Source organism: Ochotona curzoniae, unplaced genomic scaffold, assembly GCF_017591425.1.
Source record: "Ochotona curzoniae isolate NIBS_2020 unplaced genomic scaffold, NIBS_Ocur_1.0 scaffold_3890, whole genome shotgun sequence".
Taxonomy (NCBI): Eukaryota; Metazoa; Chordata; class Mammalia; order Lagomorpha; family Ochotonidae; genus Ochotona; species Ochotona curzoniae.
In genome coordinates this window covers 27,657,150-27,676,561 of record NW_024467115.1, presented here as the reverse complement: position 1 = coordinate 27,676,561, position 19,412 = coordinate 27,657,150, and the positions used below count along the sequence as shown (strand labels likewise).

The 19,412-nt window shown below is 49.0% G+C and overlaps 1 protein-coding gene across 1 annotated transcript in view; it reads right to left on the bottom strand.

The window, feature by feature from the left end:
• SASH1 (SAM and SH3 domain containing 1) overlaps nt 1–19,412 on the bottom strand; it is a 174,636-nt gene that overhangs the window by 66,060 nt on the left and 89,164 nt on the right. Inside the window, exons 3-4 of the mRNA XM_040965460.1 lie at nt 19,172–19,222; nt 18,990–19,039 (exon numbers count right to left, since the gene is read on the bottom strand). Coding sequence (XP_040821394.1) covers nt 18,990–19,039; nt 19,172–19,222 — 101 coding nt within the window. The remainder of the gene's footprint in view (nt 1–18,989; nt 19,040–19,171; nt 19,223–19,412) is intronic.

Genomic DNA, 19,412 nt, shown 5'->3' with positions numbered 1-19,412 from the left:
TGCACAGCAGATCCTGATGCACAGGGAAGCCCTCCATGTAGTTTTGTGCCCAATCCAAGGGCCAGGCAAGTCTTGACCCAACTGCTTAGGACTAAACACGTTAAACAACTCTAGCTCCAGATACAATGAGCCAGCTAGCCAATAAATACAAAATGCACACATGAACTTTTATCGAGAAGATTTAGTGGCTGCAGAGAAAAATGGCTGGGGAAAAAAAAATGTCCTTTGCTGATTTAAAAATCTTAACGAGTTGTCAGGACTATGACCAGTCACTTAATCCAATCCCAATTTTACCAAAACCTGTGCTTTCCAGAGTTAAAGTGGCCAGGAACTCCACGGCCACTGGAGGACAGCAAATGATGAGACCAAGACAACTGGCCCTCTCCCTCTCCTTAATCCAGACAACATGTATATAAAACCAATACAGTACTAGCTTCCAAACATTCAGACTTTCACTTTCAGTTCTTCCAACCAATTTTTTTAATTGTTTTCAGCCAAATGGAAATAGCTAACACCATAAAATACTCCAGGACTGATACTGAAGAAACAGGTTCATTCTCACTAACTCACAGTGATTATAAAATAGAATGTTTCCTCTTTAAAGTGATTTAATAACATTATTACTTTTCCTACTTCCTTCAATTTTTATAATTTTGAGCAATTCCAGGGTTTGCTCACACCCTAGTCAGCGCATGCATTTTCCACATGTAGCCAGCAGATGGCACTTTAGCTCCCTTCTTCATCTCAGCAGGAGTGAGTGGGATTTGTTTTTAAACTCTCCAACTAGACACTAGCCAAAAAAAACAACAAATCAGTGTTTCACAAGTGCGAGGCCTCTCACTCGTCAACTTGCAAAAGAGTATGATGACCTCTTAGGAATGTGGATGCAGTGATGGCTCCCTGCAGACAGACCCTGACAGAGAAGGGATGCGAAGGGCTCTTTCTTATTCCCCTGGACGCTGATTATAAAATTCACACAGCAGGAGCAGCCATCAGCCATGCAACAGGATTCCGAGTCAGCATGGCAGCAGGGGGGGAGGTCACTGGCTGACCTCCTGGTGGAAGGTGTTAGCACTCAGAAGGCAGCCCCGCCATGGTCCTGAGATAACATCCTTCTCCCAGTGGACACTGTTGGAGCGGGGTGGAGGGAGGGCTCCACCTTTGTGCCCCCACCTCCTGGTTCAACGGGGAGAAGAGGAGGCGACTTCAGCGTAATTGCTTGACCAGGAAGCAGTAATGAACATTCTGATACTTATGGAACACTATGTCAACATTTAAACTTCAAGTATTGTGGTTAAAAGATTTCTTTCTTTATTTAAAAAGCAGATTTATTTATTTGAGTAAGCGGGGGAGGGTGGAGAAACACTGATCTTCCATTCACGGATGCACTCCCCACACAGCCACAACTTCAGGGTTGGGGCATGCCAACACCAGGGACTAGGAACTTCAACCGGGTCTCCCATGTGCATCCAGGGGAGCCAAGCACTTGGGCCACCCTTCCTGGCCTTCCCAGGTGCCTTAGGAGTGAGCTGGACAGGAAGCAGAGCAGTCTGAACTCAAACAGGTGTTCATCCGGGAAGCAGGCAGCACAGGTGGCAGTTCGTTCCACTGCCCTGCAGCGTTGGTCCCTAAATATTGCATTCGGGTCTCAGAACTGAACCTTAGCAAACCAGTGACTACTAGGAGTGCTCAAACTGTGTCACTGCCAAGCGTTTTCCTCAAGACCCCTATGCTGCACTTCCGCTGTTCTGAAAGGCAAAATGTTAAAAATTCCTAAATAAGAATTTAATTAGATCTAAAATGCCAACAAGAAGGGACAGTATCCCCCAAAATTAATTCTTGTTTCCACTCCTACCTAAATAGTTCACTGATGACTAAATTATTTCGTTCATTCATTTTCACACTTTGCTCTTTCCTCCCTCCCTCTTTTATCCAGGAAGTACCGATTCTCTGCCAAGATGAGTTAGGGACCCTCTGAGGTACCAAGAACCCAGCCGGAAATAACAGTAAGGCGCCTGGGCAGCAGACATTGAACCCAGTGTGCTGGACACAGCATCCCATCACAGAACGCTCAGGTGCAGCTTGTGGCTTCCGGCTGCTGCTTCCTGCCACAACAGCCCCTGAGGACCTGGATGCCTTTCCCCCAAGTGGGAGAACTGGCTTAAGCTCCTGGTTCCAGTCCTGGCTCATCTCTACCCAGTGTGCCACTTGGGGATTACATTATTTGAGAGCTTGTTTGCTGTTGCATTCAGGAATCTGGCTGCCTCTGGGGTCGTTCCTGCATCGTGCTAGGGCTGCAAGGCAGTCCCCGGAGCCCACAGCCTTCTCTGCGGGGTGCAGAGAATCGATTGGAACATCTGTGTGTGCGCAGGAGGCAAAAAAAAAAGCTGCCAGCCAGAGAGGCCACTGACATTTTCTTATTCTTGCTGTCAATCTTCCAATTATATCACTCATAGTGCTTCCTTCATGATTATGATTTCTTAATTTGACATCTTTTATTCTTGGGGTTTCAAAGATAACTTTCAGTGGGCAAACGCATCTCTATTGAAGTGGAGGGAACAGGAAGCAAAATCCATTCCCACAGGGGCCAGCGTTGGGGTGCAGAGGGTTAAGCCACTGCCCGCATCCTATGAGCACGAGCACTGGCTGCTCCAGTTCCGACCTGGCTCCGTGCGAATGGGCCTGGCAAAGTAGCAGATGGCCCAAGCGCTTGAGTCGCTGTGCCCCCATGGGAGACAGATTCGGGGTTCAAGGATCCTGACTTCAGCCTAGCCCAGTCCTAGTCATTTCCAACATTTGGGGTATACATCAGTGGATGAAAGCGATCTCTCTCTGGGCCTTACAAACAAATGTTAATTTTTAAAAATTTCACTCATACTGCCTTGAAGATTTAAAAGCCACCCTTTCACCAGCCACGAGGTCCAGACATGGGGAAGAACAGCAACACGCAGGCCCAGCTATCTAGCTAAGGTTCAGGCATGTTAAGGGGTCAGGGCGCCTTATTTTCCACCCTGTGCACCTCTGCTGCTTTGGCACCCCTCCACACATCTGCTCCTGCCCTAGGCCAAAGCTGCTGGATCGCACGCACAAGACAGCCATGGCCAAGAGTGACGGTCATCCTATGGCCAAGACTGTGGTCGCAGCTTGAGGAATATGGAGCTGTAGTGACAACGCTGGCGAGCTTCTGTGCAAACATCCCGCCTCCGCTGCGTTCCCAGTGTGTGCTTCCCAGATTTGCGTTAGAAGGTTTCCTTTGTAAATGAGCAACGTGGGTTTCTTCGGTAGCAAATCCAAAGCAACCGCTTGCTTCCCGAGAGCTCTGATGCGCGGGAGACAGGCTGACCTTGGCAGTGAAAGCACACTGGCCACAACCCCAGCCTCGCTCAAGTTGTGATGAAAACAAGAACCTGCCTCAATTGGCTGCTCGAAGGAATGGATGAGGAGGTGTATGTGTGGAGCCGAGCACAGTAGCTGGCACTTGAAAACCCCCAAATAAACAACTACAAAATCACACTGAGTCTGGTAAAAAGAATTTGAAAAGTTAAACAAAAGGTATCTGGCCTGCCACTGGTGTTGTGACAAAGCACATAAAGCCACCACTGATTGCAAAGGTCATCTCCCGTATGGCACTGGTTCCAGCTCTGTCTGTTCCAGTTCCAACCCATCCACCTGCCAATGTGCCTGGGAAAGCAGTGGATGATGGTCCAAGCCCCTGGCCCCCGAACTCACATAGGAGACCTGGAAAAAGTTTCTGGGTCCTGGCTTTGGTGTGGCCCAGCCCTGGCTGATGAGGCCATTTGTGGATTGAACCTGTGGATGCGAAATGTGTGTGTGTGTGTGTGTTCACATGCACGTGCACACGCATAAGTCACTTTCAAATAAATAAATCATTTAAAATTAGTTACATCTTCAAAAAGAGGATTAAGCTTGCAGTGTAGAGTATAGTATACAGTGTATTTTCGATCTACACTGAGCAGCTTTTCAATACAGATACTCATATCATGGGAACTGCCATGGATCCATCAATTGTAAAACATTAATTCCCCACAGAAATGACTGTTTTGTCAAATTGTGGAAGTGTAGATATTGTCTCTAAACAGTCAAGCGTCCACGCCTTCTTCTGTTTCAAAGAGGACCGTAAATTGCATGAAGCGAATGTTTACTCTCGGGAAATGTTGAAAGGACACCGAGAAGGCCTACGATTTCCAGCATGAGTTTCTGCAGCTTTAACTTCTTCTATCCCATTCCAGTTTGGGCTTAAAATCATTGCTGTACCCACCTGAGGTCAGCAGATTCTTTCTAGACAAGGCCCATAACCACTGAGGAGGAAATCACGGCCAGCCCAGCGGAACACCTTTAGCTCCCAGGACAGCACCCTCACTGCCCCTCCTTCCCCCCTGGAGTTCTGGGTCTCTAAGCCCACAAGTCCACTCCAGCTCCCCTCGTACTGTACTTGATACGGATCCTGGCAGGTGAATGGCATCAGGCAGCGACTGCCGTCTCAAAGGCAGCCCGAGGGCGCGCAGTACCTAGGGAGGCACAATGACTGGCTCAGAGGGGGTGGAGGTGGTCCATTACCGCTCACCCATGGGGAAGCTCCAGCACCTTACTTAGTCCCACTGACTCGGGCTTCCTGCCAAGCACAGCAGACATCGCTACCCGCCCCTAGGCATCCCTGAGGTTCCAGTGAGTGAAGCACAGCACACGTGCTGAACACTGAAACTACAAGAAACTCCATGGAGGGTATGCTTGCTGCCCTTTTCTTCCAAGCAGCTCTATACACTCCTCTTGATCTTTCTCGAAACGTCCTCCATTTGTCAGCATGGAAGGGCTTCCCTTGCGGGGAGCCAACGAGACCTCCGGGCGAAGAGCACTCCGGTCCTGTAGAGTCTGCACAAAGGTGCATTCAAACGGAATTGTGTCATTTTCATTCACCAGCTGGTAACTTGTACCGAAAGCTAATGATGTAGGTCACTGGCAGACAAATAAGAGTTGTGTATCTGAAAAGCAGCCAAAGGCGGGGGTGGTGTGAGTGTGTGTGTGTGTGTGTGTGTGTGTGTACGCATACACGCATGGGGGGCGTGGCCCAGTTGTGTTGGGTCCACAATCTCATTGAGACCAGGATCATACAAGTGCAGAAGGGCACAACTGAGTGTGCCTGTGGGTGTGAGCTCAGGGCAGGGGGAATCTGCTCTATGCCTGAATAAAAGCCATATTCTAAAGCTTCCAGAAAATTCTCAGTGGGTCTTCTTTTCCATCTGGGCCCTATTTTTTCTTCATTTGTGGCCTCATGCGTGTGAACTGCATAAGAAACTGACATGAAATTGTTGTAAGCATGTTAGCTTTACTGCTAAAACCACTAACAGCTCACACTGCAGCACTGAGAAGTCATACTCATCCAATTCTTTCAAATTTAGTGCTTTTCATAACACTTATGACAATAAAAGGGCATGCAGTATTTTAAGTTCAAAGTTAAAGGATCAGTCGCATTAAAGACAACTGAGGTCTATGTGGCACAGACAATGAAATTATGCAGCCGAAGGGGAACTGAATATCAGGTAGTCACACATTCTGGGAATTTACAATTAAGCAGGTAAATTTGACTGACTTGCAGAAGGATGAGGAGTTTGGCAGAAGTAACTGTATTTGGGCCAATGCTGCTCATGACACATTATCCTGTTTCAGAGTGCTGGTTCAAGTCCCGGCTACTGCATTTTAAACACAGCTCGCCACTGATACCCCTGGGAAGGCAGCTGGCGACAGTCTAATATGTGAGACCAGGCTTTGACCTAGCCCAGACCTGGCTGCTGTGGGCCTTTGAAGAACGAACCAGCAGATGGAAAAATCTCTGTGTAGCTATGCCCTTCAAGTAGTTAAATAAATATTTATAAAGCTGCTCCCCACTTCTATATTCATTTATATCTTCTTTCTTCTTTACTTACCAGACTCCCTTGCAGCTTGCAGAGGGTAAGTGTTAGGGTCTGGAAGAGAAACAACTCTGGAACTCCAACTGGATTTTCCAAACAATCCCAGTGTTTTTGGGTTGAGACAGACCCACTTAGGGGACAATCTCTGGCCTGCGCTCCTCTCCTTTCTCCTGGCAAAAACCTGATGAGTGCCCCATCAGTTGTTATTTTACCATAAGAAAGAAAGTCACAGCCCAAGGACAATGGAGTGGGAAGAGGAGTCATTTCTACAGCAGCTGCCGGGATTTACAGGCACCTGCCTCTAGGTTCCTGGTCATCTACAATGTGCCTCTATTGGTCTCAACAAGAAACCACTACCGAATATACCCAACGTGGAGTGGTTCCAAGACAAGTAAGTGCATCTCTAAAGCACTTCTTTGGTCAACCAAGCACAGGTATGTGTCTCATTCTATTTCGGGTGTTCCAGAGAACTAGCCCCATTGAAGGGAAGAAGATACTGGGGCCCAAAGTGTTTGTGAAATTCACAGAGCTTGACTTAACAGCTCTTTGGATGCCTAACCCAACAGTTTTCTTCAGGGAGAGTAGGGCTTCGCCTGGCTTAGTGGTCACAAATTCCCACTACCAGATACAACGCTGTGAGCCCAAAGCCAACATCGTATGCATTCTCTCATGTCTGTCACTCAGAGTGCAAGTCAACTTCCCAGCTTGACCTCTAAGAGTTTACAACCCCAAGTCAAACGTCAACTCCTGGCGACTCCCCAACCAGGCGTACCCTTTACCACGCCCTGCCTTCTGCTCACTCTGGCTTTGGCAGAACTAGCACAAACCAAGCCCTTCCTTCCACGGCCTCCGTGTGCATCTAAAATCTTATTTCAGTCTCACAACTCAAGAAAATCACTACATTTTTGGCAAAAGCAAAGCCAAAAGAGGGTTGCAGCACATTCGTTTCACCACAGAGGCTAGTTTTTAGAAAATGGGAAAAGAAACAGCACATGAGCATCAGCCAGGCACCAAAAATAAAATGCTTTTCTTTGCACTTTTGCCCAGGTGCTCTTTAGTCTGCAGATGGAGGAAAATCATTCTTTGCTTCTACTTCCACTTCAAAGTGGAAAATTTTGTGGAATAAACCTGGGTACAGGAAAGGCTTTTTTCTCAAAGCCGCATGGCTGAGGACAGGAGGGAGCTGGGGGGCCTCTGGCGGAGGCAAGCCTAGGTCAAAAGGTGGTGTTAAGGGGGCTGCCGCGGCCTCCACTGGGAAAATCGGGCTAACAACCTAGCAGAGGCCAACAGAGAGAGAGAGAAGCCAGCTGTTGGTCAGCACGCTTAGGCAATCTGCATGAACCTACATGAACTGGAGACTGCAAAGAGCTGGCCCTGACCAGCCCCTGATTCAGGATGGGGAAGGGAGCCGAGAAGAGCCATTCAATTATCTCCTCCAAACGTTTCCATGGTGACGACTGCAGAAGCAGGCAGAACTTTCTCAGTGGAAACAAACAGCGATTCTTCTTCAGTGCTCAGTCTGCTGGCCTCGCTGGCCCCTTGGGCAGGCTGAGCCGAGGATCCTGGGGAGGGCCGGGGGGCCGGGGTAGCTGCTTTCCTCTGTCAGCTGTTCCCAGGGGTAGCAGAGGAGCTGGGGAGCTGTGGGCAGGGAGGAAGGAACCTTCCTCTGCTTCCAAGATACAAAGTGACCCAGCTGTCCAGTAATGATCAGGACTTGACTCCTCAGGGTCAAGGGTGCACCTGCTAGCAAACACGAACAACATGATGGCACCACTGCCACAGCAACCGGGGCTCCCCTCAGCCCCAACTATTCATTCCTGTTGGATAGGCTTTCTGTATTATGAGTACTATGGCTTTACTGCCTCTAAAATCTCAGTTGCTAATCCCCAAACATCTTCTGTCACCATCATCATTCACCCTCGGCCCAGCCTACCTGCTCTGCCCCACCCAGTCCCAGCAGCATATCCCTCCCCCTCAATGCTGTGGCTTCATCCACAGTCACCAGGAAGCTCTGCAGGGTCCCCTAGGGCCCTGCAATGAATGGCCTCTCCCAGGATCAGCTGAGTGGCCCCAGGCCTGCCTGTGCTGAGTCATGAAGGAAGAGCAATCAGCACAACCTGGGTTCAGACTCACGACACTGCACTGTCCTGGGAAACTTACATCTCTGGGGTCATACCTGCAGAATGAGGTCCAATGGGCAGGGGTGGAGCCTGTGGGGCTGTCTTTCCCACCAGTTCTGTGGGTAAGCCTGATGCGTGGATGTGCTTAGAATCACTTGTCCCATCTCCCTGCCTTCCCCATTCCCTCCCCAGTTCTGGCAATGGCACCACAGGCAAGCATCTCAAGAAAGAACACAGCAACAGCGAGCAAATCCGTGGCCAGGCCTGAGTGTGATACACATCTGGGCAGAGCTTGCAGAGGAGGGATGAAGGTCTGGCTTGAGTCTTAACCATTGCATGGTTGTGGCTGGCAGGATGTTTGCTCCGCATAGATCTGATGAAAGAATTAGGCAGTGGAGCAAAGGATTCAGAGAGTGGAAGCAGAATTCAAGGCGAGGTGAGTGTCAGACTCTCAGCGTTTCTCTCTCCACCAGTGGCCGTCTGACTCTTCGCAGGGCCTTCTGCCTGCCCCACATTAACAATGGCGTCCCTTGACACAGACTCACTGGCTCCTAAGCCAGGTGTAACCTCTACCACACCATGAACCCATGCAGCTCTGGGCTCACAGCCCACATACCTGCAATTCACCTCCTCTTGGTTTTTTGCTAGCACCCCCAAGGTCAGGCCAGTGTTCACTCCTTGAGGAACCAGCCGCAGATTTGGAATCTGACAATCCAGCTCACCTTGTGGTTCCCAGAACTGCCTTCCCTGGCATAGTTCTCAGGGACCATGAGAGACCCTTTATGGGATCTGCAGAACATAGAGGACGACCACCATGTCCTCTGCATGCTTCAAGGCCAACACAGGCACAAGGCCCGAGGTGGCTGGCATGTGTCACTGCTGGACCTTTGGTGGTGTGGGGCAGCAGCTGAGTTGGCTGCACACTGACTCCTTCTGGGTGTTTGTTGTCTTGAGACCCTGCCAGCTGCAAGGCCACAGTGCGCCGAGCTGGAGAGACACCCATTTCTGCAGCCTCCACACTCAAGGGTGGGGTGTGAGGACACGGGATTAGCCCATGCTGGTGGCTGAGCAGCAGCCTCGACTCTCCCCATGTCACATTCACTCAGCCACATTCCTAACAGCACTGCCCTGCTAGCGTCAGTTGCCACCTGACCCAGAACAGCCCCAACTGAGCCACGTAACCTGCCTCACAAAGTCCTTATCTACCTTAACTTCTCTAGAGGAGCCTCAAGTGCAGCTCAAATTCCAGGATCCTCAGCCCTAACACCACCCTCCCCTAACAGGGATCCCCTATCCTTCTCCTGCATTGCCCCACCCTTTGGCTTCTCCCCTTTCTCTCACATTCTGCCAATGCTAAGGACAGTCACCCTTCCAATCCTAGTCACTCTGCAAGGGTCTGCCATGCTCATCATATGGTAGGAGCCTGATGAATATCTTAAGCTAATTTCCAATCACTGACTAGCCTAGAATGTTAGTTTCTCCAAAGTGCACTGACCTCTGACTGTCTTCCTGGAAGATGTGATCAGCAGCCTTATCCTGCACAAACCCGGCTTTCAAATTCACCTCTGCCTCACCCAAGCTTTGAGGCCCCCCCAAGTCATTTCACTGTGCTAAACCTTGCTTTCCTTAACTATAAAGCACCAAGTGCAACACAGATTGATGAGCAGAAGTAATCAAATACAGAGGAAGCAGTCAGAAAGCTGTCGGTCTGTGTTCCCCAGCCCAACCCCCACTTATTCCCGTCACGGTAGGCATGCTGTTTATTTCCTTCCATCCTCCCACAATCTTCCCCGCCCTTTGGCCAACACTCTGTCCACCTCCTACACAAAAGACTGGGCAAACAGCAGCCACCTCCGCGTGCTAAACAACTCCGGGCTGCAGCAGCCGCAGCAAGAGCCACTGAGAGAGGCGGCAGACGGCTCAAGCTGCAGCTGGGTCAGCTGGAGGCCCCCCGCAGCACACAGCCTGGGCCAACAGGGCTTGTGGTTGGCAACAGCTGCGGGGAGGATGCGGACGCAGCTGCTCCCAACCCCAGTCCCTGCATTCTGGAATGCTGAACCCCTCAAACAGGCCAAGCGACGGCAAGCACACAGGTGTGGACACACACGCTGGCCCGTCACACAGAGCAACCACACAGGCTCTGTGACAATGGCTGCTATTTTCCGAGCTTCCCCTTTGAAGGCCATGCTGAAGGGCACATCGGAGGTGAGCCTGGTCCCTGCTGAGCTCCATGCAGGACACCTTGGGATGGGATAGAAGATGGATGCACAGATTCACTGCCCCTGCCTGCACCATGCCAGGGGGTGGCGGAGAGAGGGAGTGGTGTGTGAGGTCCTGTCCCAAGTGGCACAAAGCTGGGCATTTTCCAATCACCCTTGGAAAGAGGGCTCACAGGACACATTATATCAGTGAGGAACCTGAGGTTTAGAGAATCTAAATGCATAGTTCTAAGCCCACACACGGCAGAGCTGAGGCCCAGGTTCTCTGCAGCTCTGGAGCCTGTACCAGCTCCAGCATGGCAGCCCTCTCTGTCAGCCTCCACCCCCGCTGGCATGCGACTTCCTCACCCTACCTCCAAGGCCATGGAATCCAGGCTGGACACACCCGAGGATGGACACACACACACACATGCCCTGTCTGTCCTCCCTGCCCCACAGCCCTGTCACACACAAGAGGTGGAAGCAGGCAGTATGCACCAGACTCGGCTCCAGAGACCAAGGCTTCACCTGGATCTCCTAGCAAACCTACTGGCTCTTCAGGGTCTGGGCTACTCCTCATCTGAGAGCAGGATGGCATCCACTGATCACAGCTATGATGGGGTACGGACCTGGGTCACAGTGCCTGTGAGCACACATGGTGGTCCATGTCCGTGAGAAGTTCCCATGATGGCAGGAAACCACTCTGCTAAGCTTGCTGGAGAAGAGGGAGGGGGAATAATGATCTGTCGTATATATTTCAGAGAGCCTAGATGCAAACATTACAACAAACTTTCCAAAATCTACCTTCCCATCCTTTACATAAACTGTCTGGAAAAGGCAAATCAGTAGAGATGGTGGATGGACAGATGGTTTATGTTTTCATTAACTAAAGGAATGATAGTCAAATGCTGCTTCTTCAAAGGTTCCTTCTGAAGGATGGGAGCACGTGGGTAGTACACATCTGGGAAGTGCCAAGTACATCTGAACTGCACACTTGAAATGGGCACACGTACCATGTGGGCACTGTGCAAACTCGGGGAAGCGGGCCAACAGAACCACAACAGAGGTTTACATGGAAGCACCCTGGTGCTCACACAGCTTCCTTCCCAAGCGGCAAACAGCATACATGCAAAAAGAGGATACACAGAACGTGTGCCTGGACAACATCACATTAGATGACAACAGCTCATCACATGAGATACACAGGTCAGGCAAAGCGAGGGAGGTAGAGAGGAGATCCAGCAGCTGCCCAGGAGGAGAGCAAAGGGGGGGATCTGGAGAGATGACAACTAAGGGCTACAGCACTGAATTCTGAATTGACAATACACAGCAAAATGTGGGTTGTAAAACCGAACATACGAAAGAATCAACAATCTATATATCTTAATGGGTGAATCGTACGGTATGTGAACTCTATTTCAATAAAGCTGTCATGTAAAATAAAATAGAAGCATGTTTCCCACAAAACTGAGGCTCAGGGATTTCCCCTTCCACCTGCTGTTTGTTTTTTAACAAGAAAAGAACTGAACAAGTCTATACGACAGAATCAGATGGCAGATTCCGAGATAGGTTTAGAAGCTTATAGGGGTTGCTATTCCCCCAGTGTTCCTGGCAAGGAGCTTCTTAATGTTTAATAACAAGCAGAGAATACTTCTTACCATCCCAGTATCAGTTTGGAGAAACCCTGACATGAGCTGGGTCACAGGAAAAACCAAAGATGGTCTTTTGTACCAGTGTAAATTCCAGCCCAGAGAATAACAGTTCAAAAAGCTGAGGGCAATCCACGAATGTCAGACAAGCACTCAACAATCGGCTGCCCCTGAAAAACACCATCCTTGGACACGGAGGAAAACCCCAAGAGGAGAAGGGAGCTCTCAGCCTCAGAATTCATGACCCAGCTGCTTCACAAGGGACTGGAAGAGGGCGCAGAGAACCAGAGCTACAGGCTAAGGCATGAACCTGAGCCAGACGGGAAAGACACGGATAACGCACAAGATTACCGAGCACTTACTACATGCCAGATAGCTAAGTGATGCAAGTGCTATAATCATTATCCTCATTTTATAGTTGTGAAAATTATAGACAGCAAGAGCCAGCAGCTTGCCCAAAAGTTGCAGAGCTGGTAAGAAGGGGCGTCTAGATTTCAGCTCGGAGTCTAGTACCAGGCACAGCATCTTCACCCAAGGCTAATGACACCCTGGCGGCTCAGAGGCTGTTGTCTTCAGTTAGGAGACCTTAGGGAAGCCAATGACTTTCAAAAACAGTACTTGTGTGAGTTACTATTACAATGACATACAATTAGACATGAGCTGACACAGTACCCACTACACAGAAATACCCACTTCACCCCATTCTGGACCAGGGATAACTTCTGGGAGGAGTCAACGGTAGGGCCGAATGTTTTTAAAGTTGAACACAGCTTGTGCAGCAGGTGGGATGGGGGTGGGGGGGGACAATGAAAGAGTGAGGAAGTAAAGGGGGGACAGGTGGGTAAGGAGCCGACTACTGCAGGGGTAGGGTCCCCAGGAGAGAGAGGGGGGCAAGGTCAGAGCAGCAAACAGTCCAGGGAGCAGCAAGACAAGGAGTTAAGAGTCTGGGACAAGTTCACATGCGAGTGCTCCTCTCCTGACATCAGAGTAGGGAGAGGCAGTGCACGGAGAGATTTTTTAGGGGGAGAGATGGGGTGTGCACGCCACCCAAAGAACAATCCACTTGCTGAAAGAAACAAACCTCAGAGTGTGGCGCTGGGCATACGGAGGAAATGCTTGCCCAGACTTGTATGCCATGCGTTTCCACTGCCCTATCAGCTTGCCTTCCTTTGATTTATCTTCCCCTTCCTGCATCCTATATATTTTTGGACTTTTTCTACCATAAAGTAGTTCAAGTAGAGTCACAGTAAAGAAAGTAAGTGAAACTAAATCAGTGAATTTTCAACTCCTGTGAAAGACTTAGGGGAAAACGAGTAATAAATAGGGGCTAAGGTGACACTTCAAGATTTATTTTAGACTTAACTGCCTCACCAAATAAATAGCTAAGATCCAGCTTATTTCTGCACAGGAGTAGGACTTGCTCCTATTTCAAAAGGAACCACCAAAGAGGTTTTAACTGCTGCTACTGGCTTAATGCTAATGAACTTGATGCGCACCTCACCTCTGTGTTTGTGTAAGCAACACAGGATGAAGTGTCTTGGGATCATAGCCTAGTGGTTAGCAGGGTGTGGGGACTTATCTGGGATCAAATCTGGGCCATGCCACTTGGTAGCTGTGCTTCATTTGCAGCCTGTGCAGGTGGGACTAACAGCGCAGGGAGCCTCACAGGGCGCCTCTCTCCGGGGAAATCCATCTCAGATCAGTACCTGGTACCTACCAGGCTCATTCCAATGTTCAGTCTGTGGGTACTCACTCCACAAAGACTGAGTACTGATACTGAAAAGCGAGCACAGGATCAATCTACGACAGGCCACCTAGAAAGTAGTGACCAAATGACCCTGACACGGAGCTTATTTGTTGCTTAAACAGATACACTGTGGATATGTAAGCAAATGCACACACAATAAAAGATGGACCTGCGTGAATGATACTGCCAGCTTCCTACCCAGTTTCCTGCAAGAATGTACATTTTACCAAGAACAACAATGTGCTCAGATTAAAAATACTCTCCAAAGCTTCTTTAGTGCTATGTGGCCAAATGACCAATTCTGGGTCCAACTCTCCTCCCTACGGCTGTTTCAAAGTCTGACTTTTGTCTGTCCAGTGACAGAAGCCTTCCTTCGAATGCAAGCTGCACACAGCTCCCACCTGTTCCGCTCATCACTTTATCCCGGCACCCAGGAGAATGCTCTCCCCCACAAAGCAGGTGGAGAACAGCTGCAGTGGGAAGAGACGCGTGTATTCACTTATTGGTGCAGAGAGGGTTTCTAGGAAAGTCTGGGAAATGATATGTTTTAGCCTAACGTCCTGTTGCCTCATCTTCCTTCACCCTGCTTCTCTTCCCACTCAGAAGATGGAGCAGCCACACTCAGGTCATGGGAGTGGAGTGGGGAGTTAGAAAAGAGGAAAAAATCCAGCCTGGGATTCCTAAGGCCCACGGGAGGTGGAGGGCCAGCCCTGGGCCTTTGCATGGAACAAGCAAATGTTTGATGAACCCTCATTTGTTGATGTCACTGTTTGCCAGGTTTTCCGTTAAGCCAGAGCTACAGTCATTCCTCATAGATACAGCTGTAAGATTATTTTCCAATAAAAAGAAAGTCTTGTTTCTTCAAGATTCCTAAGAGCAGTGGTGAACAAGAAGTTACGCTAATATCACCTTCCCAGCTATTTGAGACAAGTGCAAGATCCGTGTGATCAAGCACACAGCCTGATCCTTCAGCAATGTAAACACAGAAAATCGAGAGGCTCAAAAAAAAGCTCCCTTGGTCTCCTCTTATATTTTTGGTGAAAGTATATAGATGACCAGACAGTTTCTAAGAAAAATAAAGATGAATGGTGACCGTGTCAAACGGTAAGGGGATGGGGACAATCTGCTCTTACCTACCCACCCCCACACGCATCATTCACCCATACATGCGACCATCTCCTCTCTACCTACATCCAAGTATCTGTATATCTGTCTACCCACCCATCCAAACATCTATGTGCCTGCCTATGGATGCAGGAGGGGAGCAATGACCAGGATATCAGAAGTCTCCCTTCCTGGGTATAGTGGGTAAAGCTGCAGCTTGAGACATTGGCATTCCATTTGGGTGGGCAACAGTTCAAGCTCCAGCTGCTCTACTTCTGATCCAGCTCCCTGCTAAATACACCTTGGAAAGCAGGGAAGGCGGCCTGTGTGGTCAAGCCCCTGCTAGCCCACATGGGAGACCAGAAGAAGCCCCTGGTTCCTGGCTATGGCCTGACTTAGCTCCAGCTGTTGGCAGCCATTTGGAAAATAAAGCAGCAGGTACACACTCCTCCCAGCCTCTCTTTTACTCTCTGTAATTCTCCCTTTCAAATTAATACATACACCTCTAACAGATAATAAAAAAGAATTCTCTCCCTTGTCTCTCACAAGAGACTCATTGCATCTTTGAATTACAGCTAACTTCCTTTATGACTTTAACGCCTGTTAAAACACTGTGAGAAACGCCTTATCTTTTTTGCAAAGCACCATTTGTATCCTAATTCATGCCAGGTAGCTCCATCAAAACAGGTACTAGAAGGGAGCAGGGGAGGCGAGCAGGCTGGAGTCCCAGAGCCAACCGGGGAGGGCTGTGGTCTGGAAGGTGGGAGTCACGGGCCAGCTGCTCAGGTCAGAGGGGGCGGTCTGTAGCTTCCCGCCCTCTCCCTCCCAGGCTGGGCTGCGTGGGTCTTGGTCTTGTCTACTTTTCTTCACTTAAGAAATCTTGCCTTTTGAACAAAGCAGCAGAAAAATTCTACCCATGAAACACCACTCTCGAATCACAAGGATATTTTGCTTGGCAGACACTTCACAGACACTAACCAGACACAACCAATTGGTGTGCCAGGCCACCAGGAACTGATTAGTCAGTGGGAACGCTACTATCCAGCATTCTGAAGAGAAAAAGATTGGAATTTTTCCATTTGAAAGCATGTGCTTTTTCAAGGACAATGTCACCATTGTACCAAACCCACTTAATATAAACTTTTAGAAGATGTAACACACAGCATCCCAATCCTGTCAGTAATAAATGATTTAGAGAAGAAACACTAAAAGAATCCAAAACCAGGCAGTTGCAGTCAGATACAGAGCAAGAATTTTTACACCGGCTCAGCTGATCTCCACACAGAATATTCCTTCACTACAAAAGGACAAATTGGGATTTCTCAGAGGAAACCTGGCAGGTGTGACATTCACCAAATGGTCAAAACGAATAGCCCCCATCATGGAGCAGAGGGGCACGGGGGCCTCCTGCCGCGGGGTCCTCAGGGGAAACGAGAAGGAAGGACTGCCAAGCAACCACACTGCACTGGAGAGCAAAGTCAACGTTACAGCAGCTGCAGCAACTGCTCAGACCAAACAGGACACCATGTTAACACCACACATGGGTCCTACACTGGTTCTGAAACGTGCCAGGCAAGAGTGCCTAACCCGGACAGAGAAATCTCAATGTGAGATCTTAAAAATAGCTATTGATACATATTCTATCCTGGGTAATTACACCATGGTTCTCTAAGGAACAGCTAGGTCCTTAGGAAATACTCAATGATGCATCGATACCAGTGAGCGGAATGTCTACAACTTGCTCCCAAACGTAGTGGCGATAACAAGTAGGGGTGACGTATGTGGAAGACACAGGAAGAGTATGCGAAAGTCAAACATCTGTGAGTTGAAGACAAAGTTATATACAAGTTCACTACACAATTCTTGTGACATTTCTGTTTAAAAGTTTTCCAAATAAATAAGTTTTGAACAAGTGTTTCAATGGCGCTGTCATTGTGCTACACTGGCTAAAAACTACCACCTGCAATGCAAGCTTCCCTTTAAATCCAGCTCTTCCACTTTTCATCCAGTTCCCTGCTAACGCATCTGGGAAAGCAGGAGCAGATGACCTAAGTAACTGGGACCCTGTCAGTCGTGCAGAAGCCCCAGATGGAGCTGGTGGCTCTCGGTGTTGGCCTAGCCCAACCCAGGCTTGGCCATTTGGGTGAACCAGAAGATGCAAGTTTGTCTCTGTTTTTTCTCTCTCTCTCTTCTTTCCGTTGTCCCTCCTTCTCTTGCTATAAACTTCAAAAGTAAAGAAAAAATTTTTAAAATAATCAGTGTTTTCCAAAGATAAATTTTGTTTTTTTTTTTTTAAAAGAGCATATGCCAGAAAAAAACAAATTTTTGAAACAGAATACCATAGCTTACAAAGGGGGAGATAAAGGATAAAGAGTTTTAAAACCTTGGGAGCATGCCCCACATTGTGATCCTGGGTTGATGCTGGGTGGTCTTTCCCCATCCTTGGGTACTGGGATGGTTGGGAGGCTGGGTATGGCCTCTCCCCCAAGAGCTGGGAAGAAATGGAAAGTTTGGAAACCATGATCACATCCACTTCTCCCGAACCCTGGATCCGTCCCACCCTGATCGACTATGTAAACGTCATCTAAAATAGAATTTAAAAAAATAACTTTCAAATTGTTTGGAAACACATACATTTGAATATTTAAAAGTACAGAAGCAAACAGCAGTTTTGGAAATTGAGACGGTTGTTCGCTAGCAGGGCGTGTGTGTGTTGTGTACGTGTGTGTGTGTGTGTGTGTGTACTTGTGTGCCTCTTGCCAACATCTGTCCACGTCAGAGGAGGCCACGAGTCTTTCTGCTGGCCACAGGAGACACACTACATTTTACCAAGGAAAGGCTATAAACACGGAAAGCATGACTGCCCATAATTGCAGGGCACAGGGCCTTCCCAGCCCAAGGAAAGCCTGTACAAATCTCATGAGTCACTTCCTGTGAGGAGGAAGGCCAGGCATTTCTGGTTTCCTGAAGGCATCACAGGAAGCTGGAACGTACCTGAGCTCTCGGCCTGAATCACACTCCCTGCCCAGGGAAACCAGCTCAGAGGAAGCCACAGCTCATTCACTCAGGGTGTCTCACCACCGCCACAGAACCTCCAAGTTCAAAGTCAACCTCAACCCTTCACCTCTCTCCACCTCCACGTTTCCTACAGTTCTGAGTGGAATGGGAATCCCCGGGTGTGCACTTCTGCCTCTGATCGTGAGGCGGCGACAGCCTGGGTTTTCCTGGGCTGCCGCAGACCAGACAGAGAGGCAGGACTGGCCGAGCAGGCTCCGTGCCCACTGCACGCGCGCACACACACGTGCATGGATTAGGAGAGCTGCCCGTGAGGCGCACACACGCTCTCACAACGTGTGCTGCGCATTCCAGAAATACCTCATTCCTGAGCCACGCCTCTGCCTTTCTTGGCAGGGAACACTGCCAGGGACTCTGGGCCAGAGGAAGTGGCTGTTCAGAGAGAGGTAGACTTTCTTTAAATTTCTTCACCTCAGCCGATCACAAATAGAACATTCTAGCATGACTGGAGTGGAATAAAGTAGAAATGCGTAGGGTGGTAGGGCAAACAAGGAACTGTTTTGTTCTTATTTTGGGAACTGGTAGGCAGGGGAATTACCTAAAAGAAATTCTGGAAACACCAGATAAGGCATAGAATTATCTTCCATGAGAGCACAAATTACAGGGCCTAAGTTTGGGCAGGTGAGCAGAAAGACTTTCTTCACAGGAAAAGCAGGGCGCATTTTCCAGCTCCTGACACATGCATTTATCCTTGTTTTAGGGTCACTGACCAAAATGTGGTGTCGGGGAAGGTTTTTGGATCACTGTTTTCGCCAGAAATGTATTTTATTTTTGTGTCTTAGCTTCTTATGACTTTCTTTCCCAGCAATAATTAACAGGAAGCATGAAAGCCAACCTCGGTCAAGGTGCCCACCGGGTCCTTCTCTCTAGATTCGCTCCCGGCTATTTACTTTGGGTTCCTTTATAATACATGGTGAGAGATCAAGAATGATTTACTGAAGCTCTAGGCATTATCAACTGCATTGCATGACACACTCTGTTACCCACCTAGAAACACACACACACACACAGACACACACACACACACACACACACGCAGCCCACGCGGGAAAATGACATCACACACTCCACAGCACCTACGCACAGGATCCCCGGTTTGAATTCCATCCGCGTGGACCGGCCTGGCACCTTTGACCACACGGGTGCTGGCCAGAGGGAAGGGGACTTACTTTCTTTCCACTTCGGGTGTTGACACGGCACTAGAGAAGCCGAGTGATTCCTACGAGAGAAGATGCAGAGAGAAGTGTCAGTGCAGGCTGAGCGACGGGCTTCGTGGGATTTGTACAAAATACCACTTAAAAAAAAAGAAAGACAGGCAGATGCAAAAATAGAGGAGAGAGATGGTGCTTACTTCGATCTGGGAGCGCAGCTGAAGTGACGTGGGACTGGCATCGGGTTTCTCCTAAAACAGAACAGATGCGGGCTTAATGACACTCCAAAGCGTGGCACACAGCAGAAAAGACACACAAACGTGAAAGCAGAGCCTGGGGGGCTGGGGTGGGGGCCTATGAGCAGCTAGGCTGGCTCGTGGGAGGAGACGGCAGACAGAGATTTTTCTGGGAAAATGAAGAAACTCAGGTCTCATAAAATTA